The following is a 24,479-nucleotide window of genomic DNA, read 5'->3' as shown; positions in this document are numbered from 1 at the left end:
ACACCGTCAACGGTGAGAAACTAACATGCGCTGTTCGTAATGGAAATAATCTATGCAATTCCTGATCGACAGAAATGGTTAAGATATTTCGTTTTTGTGTAAAACATATATAAATAGATTATATATCACAGATAAAGTGGGAGGAGTTTCACGCTGCTTTTTACAAGCCACTGCTTCGCGATTCACGTCACTTTGTTTCCTCCCCGCCAAACATGTCGCTGCCTGAGCCCATCAGGCGGCGTCTCCAGGATTTGTCAGTAACTTTGCTAACCGAGCAGAACCGAACCGTACCTGCACCTGGAGAAGACTTCACCGTGATCAAAACTAGTAAGAGGCAGCTGCTTTTGAGTGATTTGATTGCATGTCTGGCCATTTCGTATCCGTAAAATATCGGATGGTTCACATCCTTTGTCAGCGTATCTTTTACAAGTTTCGGTTGCGCGCATGTAGGGAGTGTTTTTTTTTAGGTAGCATTAAAAGTACAGGTGGCATAATAGTCAGCAAGACTGGCCTTGAAGCACGGCCGATCACTGTGGCGTTAGCATGTTCTCCGTTTGCGTTTGTAGGCTTCCACTCTGGTTTGAAATTCACATTGTAAGACTGATGGCAGATGTCAGTGTGTGTCAATGAATGTTTTCTGCCAGCTGGGTGTGTGCTTCTGTGGGCATCCCAATGTCAGCAGGATAGACTTGAGCTCTCTAAGACCCTAAAATTGATCAAAGGGGCTACAGTAAAGGGACCATTGGAGCCATACCACATGCACTTCAGAAGAGGTAATCCACCTAATTTCCCCTTGGGATTAATAAAGTATCTATCTATCTATCTATCTATCTATCTATCTATCTATCTATCTATCTATCTATCTATCTATCTATCTATCTAATGCCAAGCATGTTCAGGCCCTGCCAGTATTTGGATGGGAGACCATCTAGGAAAACCTTTTGTTGCTGCTGGAAGAGGTGTTGGTGAGGTCAGCATGGGGCGCTTACCCTGAGGTCTGTTTGTGGATCCCAATGCCCCAGAGCAGTGAGATGTAAAACTGAGGCTCCAACCATCTGTGGTCATTAAAGATCCCTGGGTATTCTTTTTAAAGAGGAGGTTGTATCCCGATGTCCTGGCTAATTGTCCCACCATAGCCTGGTCGTTCCGGTCCCCTAATCATTCTGTGTCTCTAATTGGTAAACTACTGAATCTCTCACCATACCATCTAACGGCTCATGTGTGGTGAGCGTACTGTTGCCAAAATAGCTGCTGTCGCGTCGTCCAGGTGGATGCTGCACATTAGTGGTAGTTGAAGTGGCTTTCCACTCACTGAAGCGCTTTAACTAGTGAGAAAAGTGCTATATAAATGTAAGAACTTTTTATAATTATTACATCAAAATGGCATTGTTTATACAAAATTATGAGGGATACAGAACTAAACCACCTATGTAGCTATACTGTACGGAAACTTATTCCCACAATTTCCCTCCCCCCATCTCCCAAACCTGGAGTTGTTTTGCAGAATGATGGTGTTCATTTGCTATGTAGTTATTTCTCAATAATTACTGCAATAATTTGCTAAATTATTGTGTTATTACACAAAAAATGTTGACAGGTGTGGTCAGTATCATCATGCTATGGATATTCTGTGACAGGTAGGGATGGTTAGATTAACAATGTGCGTATGTGCAGTCGAGTCAAGAACTGAACAAAACACATAGATAAACATTTCATCCTGCATATGCTGAGGAGTAAATTTAATCCACCCAATTAAGGGTCTCAGGGAGCCAGTGATTATCACAGCAGCACTGTGCATAATGTGGAGAGTAATGGAATGCATTACTACAAATGTTTGTGATGCACCATCTGTTGGAATGAAAAGTTCAATGCAAATTTCTCTGTTTTATGCCATTTGGTGCAGGATTTGCAAAAGTAGTATTAATGTTTGTGATGCACCATCTGTAGGAATGAAAATGCAATGCAATTGCATCTGTTATATGCCCTTTGGTACAGGATTTGCAAAAATGGCATTAATGTTTGTAATGCACCCTCTGTTGGAATGAAAAATGCAATGCATTTTATTACTGCAAATGTTTGTGATGTGCCATATTCTGGAATGACAGAGGCATAGAAACCAGACGGACATACAGACACACAGACATGTACCTTTTATTTATGGTGGATAACGATATATAACACAATAAAAGGTTCAATGTGCCATGTGGTCATTAGTGGATTTATGTATGCATGACATGGGTAGCCAAAAAAAAAAAATTAGGGAAGTTAAAGGGCACACGCTCACAGAGGGGTGCTGTTTATGTAACTGAAGGGGCACTGTGTGCCACAGAGCTCCAAATGGGCTTCGATTGGCACTGATTCACGTAGTAAGATATATGAAGAATAGTTAAGTAAATTGAATAAAATTCAGAGCTTTAAAATATTATTGGAATAGGCTGTGCTCTTACTGTGTCAAAACTTTTAAAGTGAAACTTGCATTGTATGTAAAGATGGCTTTTGATCACCCACAAGTATGTTCTTTTCTTATTCTTTTTATTTTTCAGGCAATGAAGTTGTTTCCAGTCTACCTCTTCAAATGTCTCTCTACTTCAATGCCTTCTTCTTCCCGTGCTGGTGGTTGTCAGAAGTGGTCATGCTGCAGTTGAAGGTTGTAACTCTTGAAACTTATTCAAAGAGTCTCTTTTTGCTCTCTTTCTGTGTGTCTTGCGGATATCAGTTTAACATCTTTAATACCATTTTAATCGAACTACTGCTGGGTGGTGCATGAAAATGTATGGAGGATTATTTGTGCCAAAATGAAATACAATCCAAAGTGTTACCTATGCTGCAATACAAAGCATATGCATGTGGTGCCTTTAATTTGGCAGGGTTTTATTGTGTCATAATTTAAAAAAATACAAAAAAAAAAGATTGATTGCTTTTCATTATTGTAAAAATAGAATTAATATTTGTGATGCCATCAGTTGGAATGACAAATGCAATGCATTTTCAGTCAGTCAGTCAGTCAGTCATAGTCCAACCTGCAATATCCTAACACAGGGTCACAGGGGTCTGCTGGAGCCAATCCCAGCCAACACAGGGCGCAAGGCAGGAACAAACCCCTTCCTGAGGGCGTCAGCCCACCACAGGGCACACACACACACACACACCAAGCACACACTAGAGAAAATTTAGGATCACCAATGCACGTAACCTGCATGTCTTTGGCCTGTAGGAGGAAACCCACGCAGACATGGGGAGAACATGCAAACTCCACGCAGGGAGTACCCGGGAAGCGAACCCAGGTCTCCTTATTGTGAGGCGCAATGCATTTTGCTACTACAAATGTTCGACACACCATGTGTTGAAATGACAAATGCAAAGCATTTTATTACTGCAAATGTTTATGAAGCACCATGTGTTGGAATAAAAAATGCAATATGTATCTCTACTGTTAAATGTCATTTGGTAGGAGATTTGTAAAACCAGTGTTAATGTTTTTGATGCAGCATATGTTGAAATGACAAATGCAATGGATTTCATTACTGCAAATGTTTATGAAGCACCATGTGTTGGAATGACAAATGCAATGCATATCTCAACTGTTATATGCCATTTGTAAAAGCAGTGTTAATGTTTTTGATGTGCCAACTATTAGAATGACAAATGCAATGCATTTTCTTACTGCAAATGTTTATGAAGAACCATGTGTTGGAATGACAAATGTAATGCATATCGCTATTGTTATCGCTACTGTTCTGCCATTTAGTATGGATTTCGTAAAAGCAGAGTTAATGTTTGTGTTGCACCATCTGTTGGAATGACAAATGCAATACATTTTATTATTAAAAATGTTTTTGATGCGCCATCTATTGGAATGACAGAGACATAGCAACCAGACGAACACACAGGCACCTATCCTTTTATTAAGGTGGAAGCATGGTTATTTCCAGAGGGTTCACAATCTTTTTCTTGCCACTGTATATGATGTCAAACTCAGACACATTAAATCTGGGCAGTGAAAACAAGGTATTGCTTTCCCAGTATCTCACCCATGACCAGCAAGAAAACTGACAGGAAGAAGTCCCCCCTAGCACTTCATCATCTAAAATCGATCTTTCTTGTTGTATAGTCATTGTGAAAACCAGACACAAAATGTAATGGACAAGGTGAAGGCCTCAAAAAGAGCCAACCTGGACCCTGCGCTACTGAGTCCTATGATCCTCTACTGTGTGCAGACAACCACAGGCACATGAGATAAATGACCAAGTAATGTGGTGGACTGTAGCACTTTAGGGACCCACAGATCTTGACTTGAAGTTATTTTGGACAACCTAGGAGAATAGGATGGATGAGCTTGTCAGGCTGAGTGACCAGTTCTCATCACAATTTTCTGATAATAGTAATAATAATAATTCATTACATTTATATAGCACTTTTCTCAGTACTCAAATGTTCTAATTACACCATGAAATTTTCATGTCCATTTAAAATGCAATACAAATATGTACTACATTATAAATTCATGACCGTAGATTGCATATCATAACTAAAAGCAAAGCAAACGTATTGCATTTCAATTCAGGACCACACATTAATCAGAATGAATGAATGTAATCAAATGACCAATCAGCATCACAGGGTGGGGCGAGGGGCGTCAACAATTGGGGTAAGGGGCATTCCACTTGTAACATATTGCATTTTTGCGTAGTGGTTGCAGCTTTTAGTTAAGACCCACGATCTATGGACACAAATTAAAAAGCAATACGCATGTTTATTATATTTTAAACTGACCCAAAAATTGCATACCGTAGTGAAAAGCAATCAATCATTTGATTGATACGTTTTCAATTATGAAACGATCCAAGACAACTGTGTAAGATAAACAGGTGAGGTGCTGCAGAACAAAATAACTCGATCACCCAGCGTGAGATTACAAGAAATTCATCATTGGATGGGTGTATAGTAACATGGTTATAATATATTGTAGATACACAATTGGCATGAAGAGCTTTTGGCTGAAACATTTGAAAGTGGGTTTTGGCGTCTCAAAAATGTGTATCGGTCAGCTTCATTTTGCAGTAAAGCCTGACTTATCCCAAACTGTGTTTCCTGTCTGTTCGCAGTACCCTGTCCTGCAGGATTACTACAAATTCATCCTAATAACCATTCTGATTGTGATGACAATTATCGAGATCATACGACTGTACCTTGGCTACACAGGCAACCTTCAAGAAAAAGTAAGTCTTAAAACTGCCATTCATGGAAAGCACAGGCCGATCATATACTGAGTTTATGGTCTTACACCGGCACAGTTTTGTACACCCCGTGAAAGCAGTTTTTCTTGTTTTCACATATGCAAACATATCAAGATTTGATCTTCATTTAAGTAGTATCTATATAATGTAAATAAACATAAATTAAAATTTTGCACTACCTCAGATACCTCAAATTAGAGTTAGAGGCAAATAAGCAGAACATCGTCAGAGAGGATCTTGTCTGCCTCTTGCCACCTGCTGTAGAGGAGGAGGAACTGCTCCCAATTTCCGGCTTCTGCTGCTCCCATCCATTATAATACACAGTGTGTGCCACTAGGGGGTGTACCGCCACCCTAACCTGGACACAGACAGGTTTTGCCACACTACACACGTTTATTTACAGTTTGAAGTGCCCAAAATACCAGTCAATACAACACATCAATACCATTCAGTCCCTTCTTGCCGCCAGTCCTTCTCCTTCCACTCCTCCTCAGGCTTTGTCCTCTCCTCCTCCCGACTCTGGCCAACTTATGGAGTGAGGTGGCTCCTTTTTATAGGGCACCTGGAAGGACTCCAGGTGCCTAATGAGCTACTGTGTGGCGGAAGTGTGACCAAATAAGGCCCTGGAAAGGTCCATGTGCCCCATGGCGCATGCTCATAACCTGTTGCCCCACTGGAAACCAAGGGGGCTGCCTACTATTGGCCCGGGGGAGAAACTGTTCTGATAATACTCTCACCCCCTGTCCTTCTACACCTTGGGCGTCCTGGCTGGGTAAGGATTCTGGCCACCTGCCACAACAGGCTGGGCACAAATTTATTTTTTCATCCAGCCAGCCAGCCAGCCAATCCTGTCTGGGTAAGAAACCATTCTCCTTTCCAGCCGGGATGCCTGTTTCCCTGCTACAATGTACACAGCGTCCTCCTTAATGTTTGGGACCATTGGAAATCATTTTTACTTTATTTCCTCCTCTGCTCCACAGTTTAACATGACAAAGAATTCAGACGTCGTGATTAAAGTGAACATTGCAGACTTTCTTTTGAGGGAATTTACACACGTTTTAATCACACCAAGTAGTATTGACAATACTTTTCATACCTTGTCCCCACAATTCATAAGGCATTGGAACACATGGAATTTCCAACACAGAAACTCGAATAGCATGTGAATGCAGTAGAAGCCTCTGAAGTCCTGCTGACACTGAGGGAGATATTGGTGTCTTAGTTATATTGTGTCAGAAGACAAGTCTCTTCTTCGTAAGCTGCCTCATCTTTGTTGGTGATTGTGTTTATGATAGTGATGTCATCATCAAATTTAATGATGGAACAAGAGCCGCATCTGGCCACATAATCCTGGGTGAATGAAAAGTACAAGGGGGCACAGCACTCTACCCAGTGCGAGGAAGTGAGGCTGTCTGTCAGCATTTGCTAAGGTCTGCCAGATCAAAAGTCCAAGATTCACTCTTTCAGCTTAGGCCCAAATCTAGTAGCTTGGTGGTCATCTTTGGTGGTCCAACAGTATTAAACGTTGAGCTATAAACAGTACTCTGGTACAGTGGAACCTCGGTTCACGACCATAATTCGTTCCAAAACTCTGGTCATAAACCGATTTGGTCATGAACCGAAGCAATTTCCCCCATAGGATTGTATATAAATACAATTAATCCATTCCAGACCGTATGAACTGTATGTAAATATATATATATTTTTAAATTTTTAAGCACAAATATAGTTAATCACACCATAGAATGCACAGCGTAATAGTAAACTAAATGTAAAAACATTGAATAACACTGAGAAAACCTTGAACAACAGAGAAAACTAACACTGCAATAGTTTGCGCTATAGTGCTAGGAACCGCTCGCTAAAAACACTTTTTTTTAATGAGTTTTAAGCACAGGGGAAAAAATGATCATTTGAAAAATCCGCAATTTAATAAACCATCAAGAAAAGTAACATTGCAACAATGCAGGCTATGAACCGATCGCTGTAAACAGAAGTGAAAACAAAAACAAGCCTTCTCTACCTTATGCATCCAGTCCTCCCTCTCTCGTGCGCGCCTGTGCGTGTGTCTCTCTTTTGCGAGCCTGGAGCGCCTGTGTGTGTGTCTCTCTAGCGCGCTCCCTCTCTCTCGCCTGTGTGTGTGCGCGTCTGCCTCTGTCTCGTGCTGTCTGTGTGTGTGCGCGACTCTCTCTCTCGCCTGTGTGTGTGCGCGTCTGCCTCTGTCTCGTGCTGTCTGTGTGTGTGCGCGACTCTCTCTCTTGCCTGTCTGGGTGTGTGCGTGACTCTCTCTCTCGCGGTGTGTGTGTGTGTGTGTGTGTGTGTGTGAGTGTCGCACTCTCTCGCTCTCTCTCTCTTGCTCGCTGCACAGGAAATGCACAGGGAGAGACTGAACATGTACAAACCAAAAGGGAACCTGGCTTGTTCGTATACCGAGTGTGTGGTCGTGAACCGAGGCAAAAGTTTGGCGAACTTTTTGGTCGTAAACCGATTTGTACGTGTACCGAGACGTTCGTGAACTGAGGTTCCACTGTATAGCAGTTTTTCTTATCCAGGTTTAGTCAGTATGACGTGCAGGCGATATGGCATCCTCTGTGGGCCTGCTGTGACAATATGCAGATTGGTCGAAACTATCTAGAATATCACTTTTAATATATTCAAGCTCCAGTCTTTTAAAGAATTTTATCACTTACAGAAGGGAGTGCCACCAATTCTGTAGTCACTGAGATGGCCCACGTCTGATTTCTTTGGAACAGAAATAAATGTTGTCTTTTTGAAACAGGCAGGGGGCACACTGTGGATTCAAAAAGGTATACAGCCCTCTTCATTCTCAGCCCACTTAATCGTGTCAGAAATTTCACTTGAAATTGATCAACTGATAAATTTCCAATTTTTTTCTCAATAGCCCAGAGTGACAAAGTGAAAACATGCTTTCAGAAAGGTCTGCGAATGTATTAAAAATCAAAAACTGATATCTCTCACTGATTTAAGTATTCAGACCATTAATTCTGTATTGTCTAAAAGCCCATTTTGCAACTTTGAGCCTTCTTGAGTAAGTTTCTGTGACGATGGAGGTCCGCTCCACTCTCCCATCCGACTGCTGGGAGCTCTTAACCTGACACCGTCGGTAATGTCACCGAGATGAGCTGACATATGAGGATAATTCTCAAATGAAGCCAGGGGATATTTCCAAAAGTGCCAATGTGCTTTTATTTAAAAACAACAGTGTCCAAACAAAAAATGCAGTGCATCATATTTTCAATAAATATTCCATAAAAACTGTGCAAAGTGGGGATAAAAACAATTATCAATAAATAAATCCATTAAAACCCAATGTTAAAATCATAAGTTAAAATGCAGTCTCTCTTATTACGATCTCAGCCCACCTCCCATCTCTCATATTCCCCGGCTCACCCATTGCTCCCGCAGCCGGCGGAGACCCAACAGCCACGAGCTCCTTTCAGCTGACCTCCATCTTGGCTTCCTTATGGACATCACTGCCAGACCATCCGAGGTCGGCTCTCCACCCTTCATCCTTTGCGCTCATGCAGTTGCTCCTCAGATCCCTCAGGAGGACACCTGTCTTGCTCACCCCACTCCAACAGAACATTCAGGGGTGAACTAGAGTGCTACCAACAAACGCTCCTTTGCGGGGCCCCATCTCGTGCTGTCTCCTTCTTACAGGTGGCCAGATTGTACGTTCCAAGACTGCTTTTCCTGTCCCTTAACCTCCTTTTTCCCCCCTGTCTTTGTCCTTTTCTTTGATCACGATCCATCTATCCTATCCCCCTTTTCCTGGTGTCAGCCCGTATATATACATCTCCCTGTGCCTCCGTGGGTGCAGCGCCTTAATCACATGCCACAGGGAGCCAATGAAGCAATTGAGAACGATCGCACCCACACGTACAGGTGCGACTCACTCCAACTACCTCATTACCTCCCCGCGGTCGTGCAATCGCGCCCACGGAGAACGACATGGCTATATGGATTTAAAACCTGGCCCTTATTTTTTTTTAAAGCCGCAGACCCGCTATACCAAAGTCTCTACAAGTTCTGCATGCCTGGGTTTGGGCAGTTTATCCCTTTCTTCCCTAGCAGATCCTCTCAAGCTCCATTAGACTGGATGGGAAGCATCGGTAAACTGCCATTGTCAGGTATTTTCTGTGGGGGGTTTAAGTCTGGCCTTTGACTGGGCTCCTCAAGGACAGTCACAAACTTGTCCCACAGGCACTCCAGCATTGTCTTAGCTGTATGCTTCAGGTCACTGTCATGCCTAAAGGGTGAACTGTCGCCCCAGTCTGAGGTCACATGCATTATGGAGTAAGTTTTCTTCAGTGACCTCTTTGAATTTGGGTGCATTCATCTTTCCTTCGATTTTGATCAGTCTTCCTGTCCCTGTCACTGAGAAGCACCCCATTAGCATGATGATGCCACCACCATACTTCACCGTTTTGGTCTCATCAGACCAGAGAATCTTTTCCCCCATGCTCTCAGAGTCCTTTAAATGCCATTTTGCACACTCCAAATGAGAGTCAGCCAAACCACCATAAATGCCCCACTGCTGGAGTGTTACTGAGAAGTTCGTCCTTCTGACGGAGTCTCCCATCCCAGCAGCGGACTTCCAAAGCTGTTAACGTGACCATTGGGTTCTTAGTCTTCTCCCTGAACAAGGCCCTTCTTGCCCGGTGTAAGAGAATGACACAACAAGAGAAGAAGATTTGGGGTCCAACCCAGCACCCCATATCCTTGGTTAGTAAGAAAAATTAATATAAACAAAAACAATGGACTTTTCAGACATGACTTCAAAGTGGATCAAGCTGAGATGGTGGAGCTTCCGGTTTCCAGCCCTCTGGACAGGAAGAGGTGGGTCCAGGTGGACAGACACCGGAAGTGACGCAAGTGATGTCATCGCTGTCAGTCATCTGGTCTGCAGAGGGAGAAAGAGAGAAACTCATTAAAACACAATGCCAATCCCTGGTGGGGTATTCTAATTACAGTCACTAGAACCTTCAGCTGTCCCCAACACCCCCACATGTGACACTGGTTACGCATTGGTCAGATGTTATGTTTATCGATTCAGCTTTATCCAAGGCGACTTACAACATGTGAGATAAAATTGGTTTAATTTATTTTGGCACATTGGAGCACAGCCAGGTGAAATGACTTGCTCATGGTTACACAATGTCAGTAGCAGATTTGAACCCACAACCTCATGATTGGAAGTCCTGAGCTATAACGACTACACCACACACAGGCAGTTTATTCCATTCTTCCTAGCAGATTCTCTCAAGCTCCATTGTCAGGTTTTTTCTGTGGGGGGTTTAAATCTGGCCTTTGACGGGGCCACTCAAGGACAGTCACAAACTTGTCCCACAGGCAGTCCAGCATTGTCTTGGCTTATGCTTCAGGTCATTGTCATGCCTTCAGAAAGGTTTGCAAATGTATTAAAAATTAAAAACTGATTATCTCTCACTTCTATAAGTATTCAGACCCTTTGCTGTGGCCCTCTAAAGAATATGGTCAGGTGCCTCCTGTTTGCTTTAATGACCCTTGAAATGTGTCCAGAACTTGATTTGAGTCCACCACTTTGTTTAGAAAGGCACACATGCCCCCGCATATATAGAAGTTCTAACGATTCACACTGCATGTCAAGACAACAAAGCAGCTCAAGGAAGTCTCTGTAGACCTTCATGATCAAATTGGGGTGAGACGCAGATTGGGGCAAGGGGGTCAAACCATTTGTAAAGCTTTGACTGTTCCCAGTAGCACAGTATACTCAGTAATTGTAAAATGGATGACATTTAGGAAGAATCCTGGTGGTTCAAGATTTGGCTGTCAGGCCAAATGTATTAACCAGGCAAGAAGGACCACAGTCAGGAAGTTGGTTAAGAACTCAGTGGTCACTCTAACAGTGCTTCGGAAGTTCTCTGCTGAGATGGGAGAACCTGTCTGAAGGAAGAGCATCATAGAAGCACTCCATCAATCGGGTGTTTATGGCAGAGAGGCTAGACAGAAGCTACTTTTGAGCAAAAACACTTGAGAAGAAGAGAAGAATCTCTAGTCTGATGAGACAAAAAATAACTCTTGCAGCATAACTATGTCTGGTGAAGATGAGGTGCCTCTGATCACTTGTCTAATGCCATCCCTATGGTGAAGCAGCATCATGCTGTGGAGGTGCTTTCTCATTGGCAGGGACAAATAAACTGAACAGAATCAAGGGAAGGATGAATGCAGCTGAAAAACAAAGAGTTCCTTGAAGTAAACCTGCTCCTGAGCACACTTGGCCGATGATTGGGGTGATGATTTAACTTTCAGCATGACAGTGACCCAAATCATACAGTTAGGACAATGCTGAAGTGGCTGTTCCTGAGTGGCCCAGCTAAAGTCCAGACTTAAACTTCATAGAACGTCTGCGGAGAGACCTGAAGATGGCAGTTTATGGATGCTTCCCATCCAATCTAACAGTACCTGAGATGATCTGCCAGGAAGAATGAAACAAACTGCCCAAAGCCAGGTATGCAAACTTATAGAGACATTTGAGGACTTACATTAAGGATCAGTGTGCTTCGTTATTAGCTTCGTTATAAAGCTTCTGCTTGAAGACTCATGACTGTAATTGCTGCCCAAGGGGCTTCAACATAATACTGAATTAACAGTCTGAATACTTACATGAATGAGAGATTTCAGTTTTTGATTTTTAATAAAGTTGCAATGGGGCGGCACGGTGGTGCAGTGGGTAGCGCTGCTGCCTCGCAGTTGGGAGACCAGGGGACCTGGGTTCGCTTCCCGGGTCCTCCCTGCGTGGAATTTGCATGTTCTCCCTGTGTCTGCGTGGGTTTCGTCCGGGCGCTCCGGTTTCCTCCCACAGTCCAAAGACATGCAGGTTAGGTAGATTGGCGATTCTAAATTGGCCCTAGTGTGTGCTTGGTGTTTGTGTGTGTCCTGCGGTGGGTTGGCACCCTGCCCAGGATTGTTTCCTGCCTTGTGCCCTGTGTTGGCTGGGATTGGCTCCAGCAGACCCCCGTGACCCTGTGTTCGGATTCAGCGGGTTGGACAATGGATGGCTGGAATAAAGTTGCAATCCTTTCTGAAAACTTGTTTGCACATTGGCATTCTGGGATATTGAGGGGCAAAAATGACAAACGTGTGCATTTAAAATTAAACCGTGTGATATTGGTGCTTGTTGGCGCTGACCTGACACAGACTGACAACGGAGACACGTGTAAAATAAACAAAAAAGATTTTTTCTTCACCTGTGGGGCATGTCTTCCCCGTGAACCCCACAGGCACAACACAGTCCTGAAAACACACACAAAGAAAAACCACCACAATCACACTCTTTGTCTTCCACTCCTTCTTCTTCACCATCACCATCACCATCACCATCACCATCACCATCACCATCACCATCACCACCACCACCACCACTCTGGCACCCTGAATAGTGGCTGCAGGCTTCTCTTATAGACCACCTGGAAGTGCTGCAGGTGCTCGTTGACCTACTTGTGGCTGCACTTCCGGGTGTGGCTGCGCTCCCATCCACAGGTGCTCGTTAAGCCATGCAGCTCCCCCTAGCGGAGGCCACAGAGCCCAACCAAGATGAGCTCTGGTGTTCCACGAAAGTGGCCACGACACAACCCAGGGGGGCTGCCAACAAAGGTTCTGAGGGACATAGCATGGCTGCTTCCCCGGATCTAGTGACAAAGGGGCGTCCCGCCACAACCTACAGCACAGTAAAGTGTGCAGAAAATGAGGACTCTGAATACTTCCTGTATCCGCTGTATATTCCCTCGGTAAAGTACGAGCTAACAGTTTACTAGAGCTTTAAGATCTTAAGATGTCTCAGACAAACATACAGTATGCATTCATGCATTGGGATATTGGTTAGCTTGATCATGGAAGTTTAACTGAAGCCTTGGATTTCAAAAATATTAGGTTTGCACACAGATTAAGAATCCAGCAGAAGAATACTTGGTCCATTCCAATGTTTGGCCCCGCTATTGTGTGTAAGTATATTTCCATTTGTCTTTTTAAGGTTCCAGAACTGGCAGGCTTCTGGCTGCTGACGCTGCTATTGCAGCTTCCACTGGTTCTGTTCCTGCTTTTCAATGAGGGAATTCTTATCCAGCCTTTGGAGAGAAGTGTGCATATCGTGTTGGCCCTCTTTTTAATTTTCCAGGTGTGTAACTTACAATTATTTCTAAATATAATATTTTTAGTAGATCTGTTATTTTATTAATTAATGCATGGAGACAGGGGTTGGTAAAAGGGTTGAAGAACCATTACTATTATTTCTAGAAAATTCAGTCATCAACCTGTTGTACTTTAGGCCGATGTCACATTACAGGACTTCTAGTCATAGGGGATATCAAACTTGACGTCTGCAGTTGCTGATCTCATTACCTGATCATGTCCGATTACACGACTAGAAATTCCTGGAGATATTAAATTATGCAAATGTGTGGCAACTTTCCAGCACAGTTTAACAATTCCAAAGTATCGTGAGTTTGCTGCTTTTTCTTACAGCCAATGGCATGATGTGTGATGAAGCCGTTGTAATACAAAGGGTTTACAGGTATGGCGACTTCAGCCACAGCTTCTGCCTCCTTTTAATCCATTCTGCCATGGTACATAAAACAAGCAACATCAGACAGACGAGCTACTCTTTTATTTCTGAGGTCCAAAACACCTGCATCCCTTATTACACAACAAGAAATCGCAGGAGATGTCAAATTACACAAATATGTAACAAGTTTCCAGCACAGTTTAACAATTCCAAATATTGTGAGCCTGCCGCTTTTTCTTACAGCCAAAGACATGACGCCGATGAAGCTATTGCAGTACAAGGGGGGATACAAGTACGACGACTTCAGCCACAACCTCTGCCCTTTTTTTCTTACTTTTTTTTCATTCTATTGTACCGTGTAGTACATAAAATACGCAACATCAGACAGATGAGTTTCTCTTCTGTTTGAGAGGGTCCAAACACCCTTGCTCCTTAGTCCTCTTTCCTGCATTATATTCATTGCACTTCTGGATGAGAATTTATTGGTTGTCTGCTTTCATGCACACAAGCCCACCCTGGAACGTAAGACAAAATCAAACCTCTTTTTTTATTTTTTCTAATGTATTTAGCACAAGCTGACAAAGCATTCACAACTAAATATCAAAAGCATGGTTATATTAATATTCATAATTAACTGTGATGCCCATCTAAGATGGGTTGAAATCTCAATTATCAACATAGACCTCAGCGTTAATAGGTCTCAGTTATATGACATTTGGTTTAGGATTTGTGAAAAGCAGTGGTAATATTTGTGATGCACCATCTGTTGGAATGACAAATGCAAAGCATTTTATTTCAAAAAATGTTTGTGATGGGCCAACTTTTTGGAATGACAGGGATATAGCAATTGGACATACACACAGACGCCACTTATTAAATAACTAGGCTCACCCGCCTTTTAAGGCGACCGACTTTTATCCTCAATTTGTGTGCGCTCCATGTGTACATCAGGCATGTAGGGAATGAGAACATCAAAGTGCCCATTCATAACATCTCCCGAAAACCTACGTTTTTTTATCCCCTCGAGTGCCTGTCCAAACTTGGAGTGTAGGACTCCATAATAATATACTTGAAACTCATAGAGGAACAACTCTCCCGCTGCCATTAGCTCAGAAATGGTACCATAAGTTTGAGACTTTGACATTTCAGTGAGATACTGAAGCTCATTTGTATAAGAGATTCCTGACGGCATCATTGTAAATGGCTGAAACCTTGACCAATTACTTAAAACATGTCGTACAATGTCAGCCCGAATCTGTACCGCTAAAGACGGAGTTTCATGCACTTAATAAGCTATAGATGAGAATAAGCAAGCACCATCTCCCCTGATATTTACTACGCGGTGAGGCATTTGTACTCCATCAACATTAATTATTTCCAGAGACATAATTTTGTCTTTTCCCAGTGCATCATGCACAAAAGCAAGGGAACGATGGGAGCACCAGAACTCTGCTCACATCGCGTCACTTCATACCGCAAGTAGCAAGTCTGTGATAAGCGGAATACCGCTACGCTTTGCACTCACGGGACGGAAGGACAATCCTGACCGCTTTTATATAGTAGGATAATAATAATACATTACATTTATATAGCGCTTTCCTCACTACTCAAAGTGCTTTACACATTCAGTCAGACATCACCACTAATGTGCATCATCCACCTGGATTATGCAATGGCAAGCATTTTTTGTGCCAGTACACTCACCACACATGAGCTGTTAGGTGGTAAAGTGGTGAGAGATAGCAAATTAGAGACGAGATGATTAGGGGCCAGAATGACCAGGCCATGGAGGGCAATTTAGCCTGGACACTGGGATACACCCTACTCTTTACAATCTTTGATGACCACTGAGAGTCGGGACCTATATAAAGGATGGCGCCATTTTTACAGCACGGTGTCCTCATCACTGCACTGGGCCACTGGGATCCACATTCAGACCACAGGGTAAGCGCCCTCTGGTGGACATGCCAACACCTTCTCCAGCAGCAAGTCAAGCCTTTCCTGGTTGGTGTCCTTGAATATGGGGGCCTGAATATGGTTAAGTTGGATATGATACACCTCTTTTAAGATTTTTTAAGTGAGGAGAGAAGCCCACTGACTAACATGAAAATCCCAGGGATATTCTAAATTCAGTACCATAATTTGTAAGACATAAAATCAAATCTGTGGCTAAGGCCGATGTCACATTACATGATTTCTAGTTATGGGGTGTGTCAGACTTGCTGACAGAAGTTTCTGATCTCTCATGTTTACGTTACCCACTGCCTGACGACTTTCCAGCACAGTTCTGCTCAACTCTTGTTGTGACAGCCAGTGATGCGCTGCCTGACAGAGCCTGTGCAGTACAAACGTTTAACAGTTATGGCGAGTTTAACCATAATTTCAGCTCTATTTTGTTTTTTCTATTCTGTTGTGGTATGTAAATCGAAAGACATCAGACAGTCGAGTTTCTCCTCTGTTTGCGAGGTCCAAAACACCACTTTTCCTTATCCCTCATTATTGCATTATATGCATTGCACTTCCAGACGAACATTCATTGGCTGTCGTTTGTCCTACTCACTGAGACCAACCCTAAAATTAAAGACAGAATTAACCTGGTGTGATTTTCTGTGAGCAAGTCTTACACTAGTTGGAGTGAGTTGCTTCGTACGTCACATCACCCAAACAGCTTCAAAGGGAGCACACCATCGACTCACTAAGATTATATAAATGAAAGCTATGAGCGAAACTCACTGGAAAACTTGTGTAATTTGACATAGCGCCATAATGTAGACAATAATTGTAATCGATGTTGACCAAATATGTGGTGTTAGGTTAGCTGGTGGTTGTGAATTGGCTGGCGTCAGGATGTTTGCTGTGGACTGGCGCATTATCCAAGGTTGGTTCCTGCCCGACACCTGATGCTGCCGGATGAGCCTCCACGATTGCAGCTCTGAATTGGACAGGGCAGGTTCAGAACAAGAATACCTGAATGGATTGCTAAAATTATGTGAAAAAAAAAAATTCAAGATGAAGTTATAGTTTTTAGTTTTTGTATGCACTTTAAAGTAGTTTGAAGGAAACCTGGTGAAATTCGTATCCACCTATCATTTGTTGTACAATTCCAGTACTGTTCTCAGCTTGCATGCAAACAATACCAGAGCCAGTCTTTCACATTTTTTTTTATTTGATATTCTTTTCAAAGGTCCTGTCAGCATTCTTTGCTCTTCGATTGATGGTCAGGCAGCTGGAAGGCAGGTTTCACTTGCAACAGTTTGATGGTATTCAAGAGCTCAGACCAGACAGGCTAGAAGACCCCGCTGCATACTGGGGGGCTGTGAGCAAAGCCTGATCCACACAACACAGGAAAGACATTGTGGTATGTCTTGTACATCTCTTAGTGCCAAGAAAATATTTTAAGATGTATGAGTTCTGTGCAGACATTTTTGATTTGATATACTTTATTAACCCTCAATGGGAAATTGTTTTGTACTTTTGTTAAGATAAATTGAAACTGTAAGAGGTATTTTTTTTAATAAAAGGATTTCATTGAAAGAGGCAATCTGTGGAATCTTTTCTAGCTTCTTTTTTGCATGTGTTTATGATTCTAATACAGTCATCCCTCACCTATCGCGGGGGTTACGTTCCAGACCGCCCCGCGATAGGTGAAAATCCGCGAAGTAGCGACCTATATTTATTTTATTATTTATACATATTTTAAGGCTTTATAAACCCTTCCCACACTCTTATAAACCTTTCTCACTCTCTTGTTAACCTTTCCCACACTCTTATAAACACTTCCTATGCTCTTAAACACTTTCTACATTCTTAAACACCGCAGACCAACACTGCACACTGCACGCAGCGATCAGACGTCAATGTGTCTGCACTCGCTTTGTGAAGGGGGGCAGCTGAACTCACGCTGAGCAGAAATGGACTTTGTGCTGCTTCTGCCAAAAAGCCTGCTTGTCGCTCTGCGCTTTCGGAAGGAGGAGGAGGAGTGGGGGTGTGTGAGGGCTGAACGCACGTTCGCTCAAACCCCCCTCCCCGGAGGCGCAGTACGCTCCTGTCACTTCGCATTGTCAAGGGGGTGGGGAGCTGAATGAACGCTAAGGAGAAGTGGACTTTGTGCTGCTTGTCGCTCTGCGTATCAATAATTTAAAAGCCTGTACAGCACCTATTTTCCTGTCTCACTGTCTTGTCTTGCGTGAAGTTAAAATGTTTTATAATAGTGAGATGTTACTCATATCCTTAGCCCGACATCCACATATCATATGTGTTAACAAAGTGTGTTTTATAAGTTTGCATGTGTTTAAAGCATGTGGGATGGGTATTTTAAGGCTTAAACTATAAAAATGTTTATTTATATGGTCTTTCTATATCACGGATTTTCTCCTGTTGCTGATGGGTCTGGAACATAACTTCCACGATAGGCGGGCAATCACTTGTATTTAAAAACCCGCAAAGTCGTGAATCCGCGAAAAGTGAACCGCGAAGTAGCGAGGGATTACTGTAACTCAACTGTGTGACTCCAACACTTGCTTTTAAACTGTAGTTGGGAATTTTTATTTGTTTTCATATAAAGTGTATCATACATCACATCTTTGACGTCATGCTGAACCACTACATTTATGACAGAGTGCTTTCTTTTCACTTTTTCTTGTTTTATCAAAGCAAGCAGCCTATTCCCATCCTAACTACAGCCTAGTAGATGCCGTTTGCTGTGCAGATTAACACAGACGTGGATTTACAGTACTGTGAAAACTAATGAAGCTTAAGCTTTAGGGCCCGGAATCACGGAGTCCACATTGCTTAAAAAATCTGTGTGTCTGCTATGTGACGAGGAGTTTGTTAAAAATAATAATAATAATATAGTTTAAGTCAATACAAAATGAAAGTTAAAACAAAAATTTAAAAGGTAATTAAAGTATCATGTGGGCTAGCCATAAATGGAAACAAAGTTCAAATTAAGGATGTTTCATTCTAAATATATTTAATATAAAATAATCACAGATAACTTAAAATACCATTAACATTTATGACAGAATTAAAATTATTTATCTTAGGCTAGTCGTTATCAAAAAAAAAATGAAAGCATATTTCATTACATGTGGTCATAAGGGGCAACATTTCGATAACCTTTTATTCATTATCTTTCTATTGTAAAAAAAATCTAGGCAGAAAGACTCGTCTCGCGGGACGTGAAAATGTCTCTCTGAAAAAGTCACGTCTCGTCTCCTTCCAACCTTCCAAGAGATTTAACCACGCCCAGGGCTGGAAATAAAAGACAAAGAGTAGATGACAAAGTAGAACGTCGTAAAGAATTCAAAAATGTTGGCGCGGTACACAGGCAGAGCAGGTTAGAGATAATGGAAGTATGAAAATTTGAAAGTCTCAAGAAAACGATAGTAAAGATCGCATTAGCGCAAACAAATGGAAATTATTACTCGGTGAAATAACATAACAGCGAAAAGAGATTGAATATAATGTTCGGAGTTGGAGACTTGTAGATCATCTAATTGGTGTTGCCATCAAGGAAAAAAAAAGTAGTGTTTCTTCCCAATGAAGAGGCGTATCCGCGAGAATTAAAAAATTGGTTGTTTGGTGAAAGTGAAATCCTGCGAGAGAAAATTTCAAGCATGCGCACGGTTCAATCATTTCCCATTTGTGTGAATGCTATTGTCAGACACATTTCTTGTAGAGAGAAAGAAACGATATTCACTCACGGGCAGTTATACGTTGCATTGTCATAATGTAATTCCAAACATGGAATCAAAATTCAATGCGATATTGATGCAAAGGTAAAAGCGAAAAAAGATTGAATATGTGGACATAGGTGATATGACAGAAGTACGCCGTGTGAGATGCAGATCACGCAGCATGGCAGCAGCAGCAGTAAGCCAGCAGCTGATTGAACAAAGAGGAGGTAAAAAAAAAACTGCAGGCCGAGGGGATGGGGCTTGGGGGAGTGTAGGGGGTGGGCAAACTCCCCTTGTTCAATAAAAGATTCTATGGATGGTGGTCTTTTCTGTGTTTTATTTCATCATTTTATGATGCATCATGCACATATAGCCTATAACAGTTCCCCAATTTTTATCCCCCCCATTACTCAAAAACTATAAAGCACATGAAATTTTTATTCACACCAGTGATGGTGACATGTGAGATAATCCAGTACAACAATTATAAACAAAATCTGGGAGTTGGTAGTTACAGTCGAAACCTTGATATACGTTCGGCCTGACATGCGAACAACTTGGTTTACGACCAAAATTTTTGTTTTGAATTACGACCAACATCTTGCGTTATGACCTGAATGCGGTCACGTGTATCCGCTTGTGTGATTGTAAACAAACAGCCGAGAGCGTTTGTAAGCATCATTCGGAGCCCAGATACATGTGTTTGTGGACGTAATTTCGGTAAGTGCAGTGATTTATATAATTTATTTTGATAATTGCTAAGGAAGGAAGAGAAGGTAACGAAGGTAAAGAAAGTGATCACAATCGAAACGAAGAAGGAAATTGTGTGGAAATATAAGAGTGGCGTTCGTGTGACCGATCTCGTTAATATGTACAGCATGTCGAAATCCACCATCTCGAAAATTTTACATAGAAAAGATTTGTATAAGGAAACTCCTTCCAAACAATAACCACCTTCCATTTCATTCTCCTCCTCCTTCCTTCCTGCAAGCCAAAGATGTCAACTTAAATGGCGAGTACAGTATGAAATTGTTGTTTCTGGTAGGCTAGGCACTTTTTATAACTTTTTGGTTAGTATATTAGAAAAATTATTGGTGTTTTGGGTAAATTATGCACATTATACAACCCTTTTCTATTAAAAAAAGTTAAGTAAGTGTTGCTGTGGGAGGTTCGGAACACATTAAGGGCATTTCCATTATTTCTTATGGTAAAAATAGTCTTGACTTACAACCAACTTGAGTTACAACCAGCCCTCGCAAACGAATTGAGTTCGTAAGTCAAGGGTCCACTGTATTTATTTATTTGTTTGTTTTTTTAAGAAAATGGTTGTGATCTGTCGTGGAGCAGATCCGTTGAAGGAGATAACAGTGTATCCAAAATGTTGAATTTCAAGGAGAGGCTGGTAACGCGGGTGCCAGAATGATAAACGAAGGGCTGAATATGATGCAACAGGTCATCAAAACACAAGGAGGACATGCAAAGACATTTGAAATGCGTTTGCTCATCATGTAGTTCCCCCACTCATTAGAATATTACACTCGCCCTTCCTTCACCACTATTGGTTAACTGGTTTGACACTCCACCTTCTCCGTTACTTCCTCCTAAAGTCAGTAATAGAAGGCACAAACAACTCTTCTTCCATCAGCAGAGTCTCACATCCTACGCTATGACCTTATTAGCTACGAGACACTGACCACACACTGTCACTTATTGACAATACTGAAAGCACACTACAGACACTGATGGACGCCGTTTTGGTAAGTCAAGGGGCACACACTCCAGACTTTTCAGCCTCCACCCAAACTGTCCATGCTATGGACGCCAAGGGGTGTGCGTCCCCACTTCGCCTAGCGCTCTATAAGCTTCAACCAGCACAACACACACAAACACACAAACCACAGGGTTTCAATTTTGAATCACCAGTTAATTTATAATACACTGAAAAAAAGATTAAAAACAATCATCTGAAGTGTTGCATTGTACGGCAGCGACGTTGACAATAATGAAAGGGGATATCAACAGATTGGAAACATTTCAAATGCGGCAGTGGATCAGTTGGATGGATAAATTATCTAATGAAAAAGTGCTGGAAAGGACTGGTGAAGAAAGCAACATGCCTGAAAAAGAGTAAGAAGAAGGCAACAAAAGCAGATGGGATGTGTACCAGGAGGAGAAGGACAGTTGAAAGCAGTGCTGCAGTGAAAGAAATCAAGGGGAAGGCCAAGGCAGGACATGTTATATTATCTGAAAGGTGATGAATCATACCAAGAAATGAAAAGAAGCACAGAAGACACAGCACAATGGAGGAACTGGCGATCAATAGACCTGCCCTAGGGTAGATAAACACAAAAGAATGAAGAATATCCATCCATCCATCCATTTTCCAACCCGCTGAATCCGAACACAGGGTCACGGGGGTCTGCTGGAGCCAATCCCAGCCAACACAGGGCACAAGGCAGGGAACCAATCCTGGGCAGGGTGCCAACCCACCGCAGAGAATGAAGAATACTTGGTTTTAAAATGCTATGCTAATAACGCAAACAAATTTATTTCATAGAAAGAAAAACATTTTTCTGAATGGTTTCAGTACTCAAATCTGTAGCATTGATGGATCAATCGATAGACGTTTGTCCTGAGAGGAAACTTGGCTGTTTCCTGTGTGAAACGTGTGAATGATTTGTTAAGGGAAAGACGTACCAAGTGTGGCGGTGAGCACAATTGTGAAAAGCGTAAAGCACAGATTTAAAATTTTAATTGTGGTGGGAGCCATTGTGTAAGCCAGTGCAACCAATGAAGGGTGTACTTTTCAAACAGTTAAAACAGAAATAAAAACATAATACACGGAAGCGATTAGAAAGGTTTGAGATAAGGATGGCAAGCAAAATTGCACAAGGAAATGTAAAGTCTATTGGAAAAAAATTAAAAACTATGCTAATAAAAGATGTTTAGGACATGTAAATACTGCAACATGAGAATTTCTTATATTACAGCAAATTATTTGAATTGCCTAGCCAATTAGGATAATAAAGAAAATTGTACAATGGCAGGCAAGGAATATAATAGACAATTATTATGGCAGTATATTTTGTCTAAGGGGGCTGGATGGTGGCACAGTGGTAGCGCTAATGCCTTGCAGTAAGGAGACCAGGGGGGTATTTTCTGTACGTCGCTTAAATCATCCGAGATCAGATGCTTCATCTTGGATGAGTTAATGCCGGTGAAACTCATCCGGGATAAGTCGGTTTTTCAAACGCATCGGTGTAGTAGATTAGTCTAGCTGGATCTAATCATCCGAGATGAATGCACACGCCCGCACAGATTGAAAAGCCCATATATATTGAGTCTAGAAAACATGATCAGCAAGTCTTTGATAGGCTGTAACAAAATGACGAAAGAACGGGCGCATTTTTTTTTCACACAAGTGGAGCAAGACATTTTATTCGAAGGACATGAAGAATTTCAAGATTTAATATACACAAGGGGTAACACTGCAAAAGCAGCCCAAACCAGAAAAGACGCCTGGCAAAAAGTGGCCGACAAATTAAACACGTTTGCATTTTACTTACTGAAAGCAGCGTTTCATTTCCTATGTGTCAGATTAATTATTATTTAATATGTCATAATTCCAGATCAAACGTGAGCACAAGGAGAACACGGGAACAGGTTAAAGTGAAGGACAAGAATATACTTCAAACTGGTAAATATTGGTATATAACTATTTAAAGAATTGCTGACATAAATAATCATATATAATGTAAAGAACATTAATTTTAAAGCTAATAAGAAGGCAGGCAAGTAAAAAACAGGTGGAGGTCCACGCGGTCCAGACCTAACCCCTGCAGAAGAGTTGGCTCTCCAGCAAAATGCCCATCGCCCTGTTTCTGAGGGCATTCCAGGGGGAAGCTCCTCCTCAGAACCAATGGCAGGATGCAGTGGTCACTTCATTTCAGGTAAAGGATGGTCATTGCATTTATTTGTCCTCCATGTGTGTTATAGATATGTTCCATATAGCCCTCTTTTTTTGTTGGGTCAGTTGCAGGGAATGTCATATCCCTAGAACCTGTGTCTGACCAACGAGATATTGACGAAGGTCAAATATTTGATGAAGACACTGTGTCTGATTATTCATCAGGACGAGAGGTACATTTTCCAAATACAGTAATGTTTGATCAAACTCCACTGTGATCAGTCCCATGTGCCCCAATCACATTTGGAAACCCTGGGTAATGAGAATGTTAAGCTGATTGTGAGATTCTTTATGGAACTGTGGGTGTTTTTGCCTGCGTATTACCTACCTGCAATGGCATGAAACGCCTCTTTTGTCTGCACACGCAGGTGTCCAGGAAACACAATAAAAACCCGAAGGAAACATTTCAGAGCCAAACAGACTTTACGAATTGCCTGGCAAACTGCACTTTTAGTTAGATTTTCCGCATCGCCTACAGTATATAAAAAAAGTGCCACTTACAAAAAACCTCAAAGTAATGCCTACTGTCTGGAGGGTTGTGAGAGCCCGACTTCGCCAAGTTTGACTTCGAATATAAGGTCCTAATAAATTTTTGAGGTACAATATTCCCCCTCGGCTAAAGCGGTATCTTTCGAAAAGAATTTCCTCCGGGAGTAATAAAGGATCTTGTCGATCGCACAAAACCCTCTCTATATGAAATTTTCTTCTTATAATTTGCGTACCGATATATCAATTGGTCGCTCATTCATAAATGGCGAAGTCATGACTGAATGAATTCCACACATGGACACTGATTAAGTGTGTGAGCTAATTTTTGTTTACATGGAACAAACCTGCTCCGAGCAGGTTTGAGGATTAGGATGTGTTGCTATGACAACACATCCAGCAAGAGTTTTGAAAAACCGACAGATCCAGGATCACGCCAAATCGTCAATAATTACATCCGGCTAAACAAGTAATCCACGTACGAAAAATACCCCCCAGGGATTGCATCCTAGGTCCTGCTTGTGTACAGTTTGCATGTTCTCCTTGTT

The 24,479-nt window shown here is 42.0% G+C and overlaps 1 protein-coding gene across 1 annotated transcript; it reads left to right on the top strand.

The window, feature by feature from the left end:
• The first annotated feature begins 205 nt into the window (after positions 1–205).
• tmem17 (transmembrane protein 17) lies at positions 206–17,341 on the top strand. Its single transcript, XM_051932599.1, has 5 exons — positions 206–327; positions 2,544–2,647; positions 5,106–5,219; positions 13,270–13,413; positions 16,985–17,341. Exons 1-5 carry the CDS (start codon positions 213–215, stop codon positions 17,129–17,131), a joined length of 624 nt encoding a protein of 207 aa, XP_051788559.1. The 5' UTR covers positions 206–212; the 3' UTR covers positions 17,132–17,341.
• The last annotated feature ends 7,138 nt before the right edge of the window (positions 17,342–24,479 follow it).

The sequence above is a fragment of the Erpetoichthys calabaricus genome, chromosome 10, assembly GCF_900747795.2.
Source record: "Erpetoichthys calabaricus chromosome 10, fErpCal1.3, whole genome shotgun sequence".
Lineage (NCBI taxonomy): Eukaryota > Metazoa > Chordata > Cladistia > Polypteriformes > Polypteridae > Erpetoichthys > Erpetoichthys calabaricus.
Note: the sequence above shows the minus strand (reverse complement) of the source record. Positions and strands in the feature narration are given on the sequence as shown.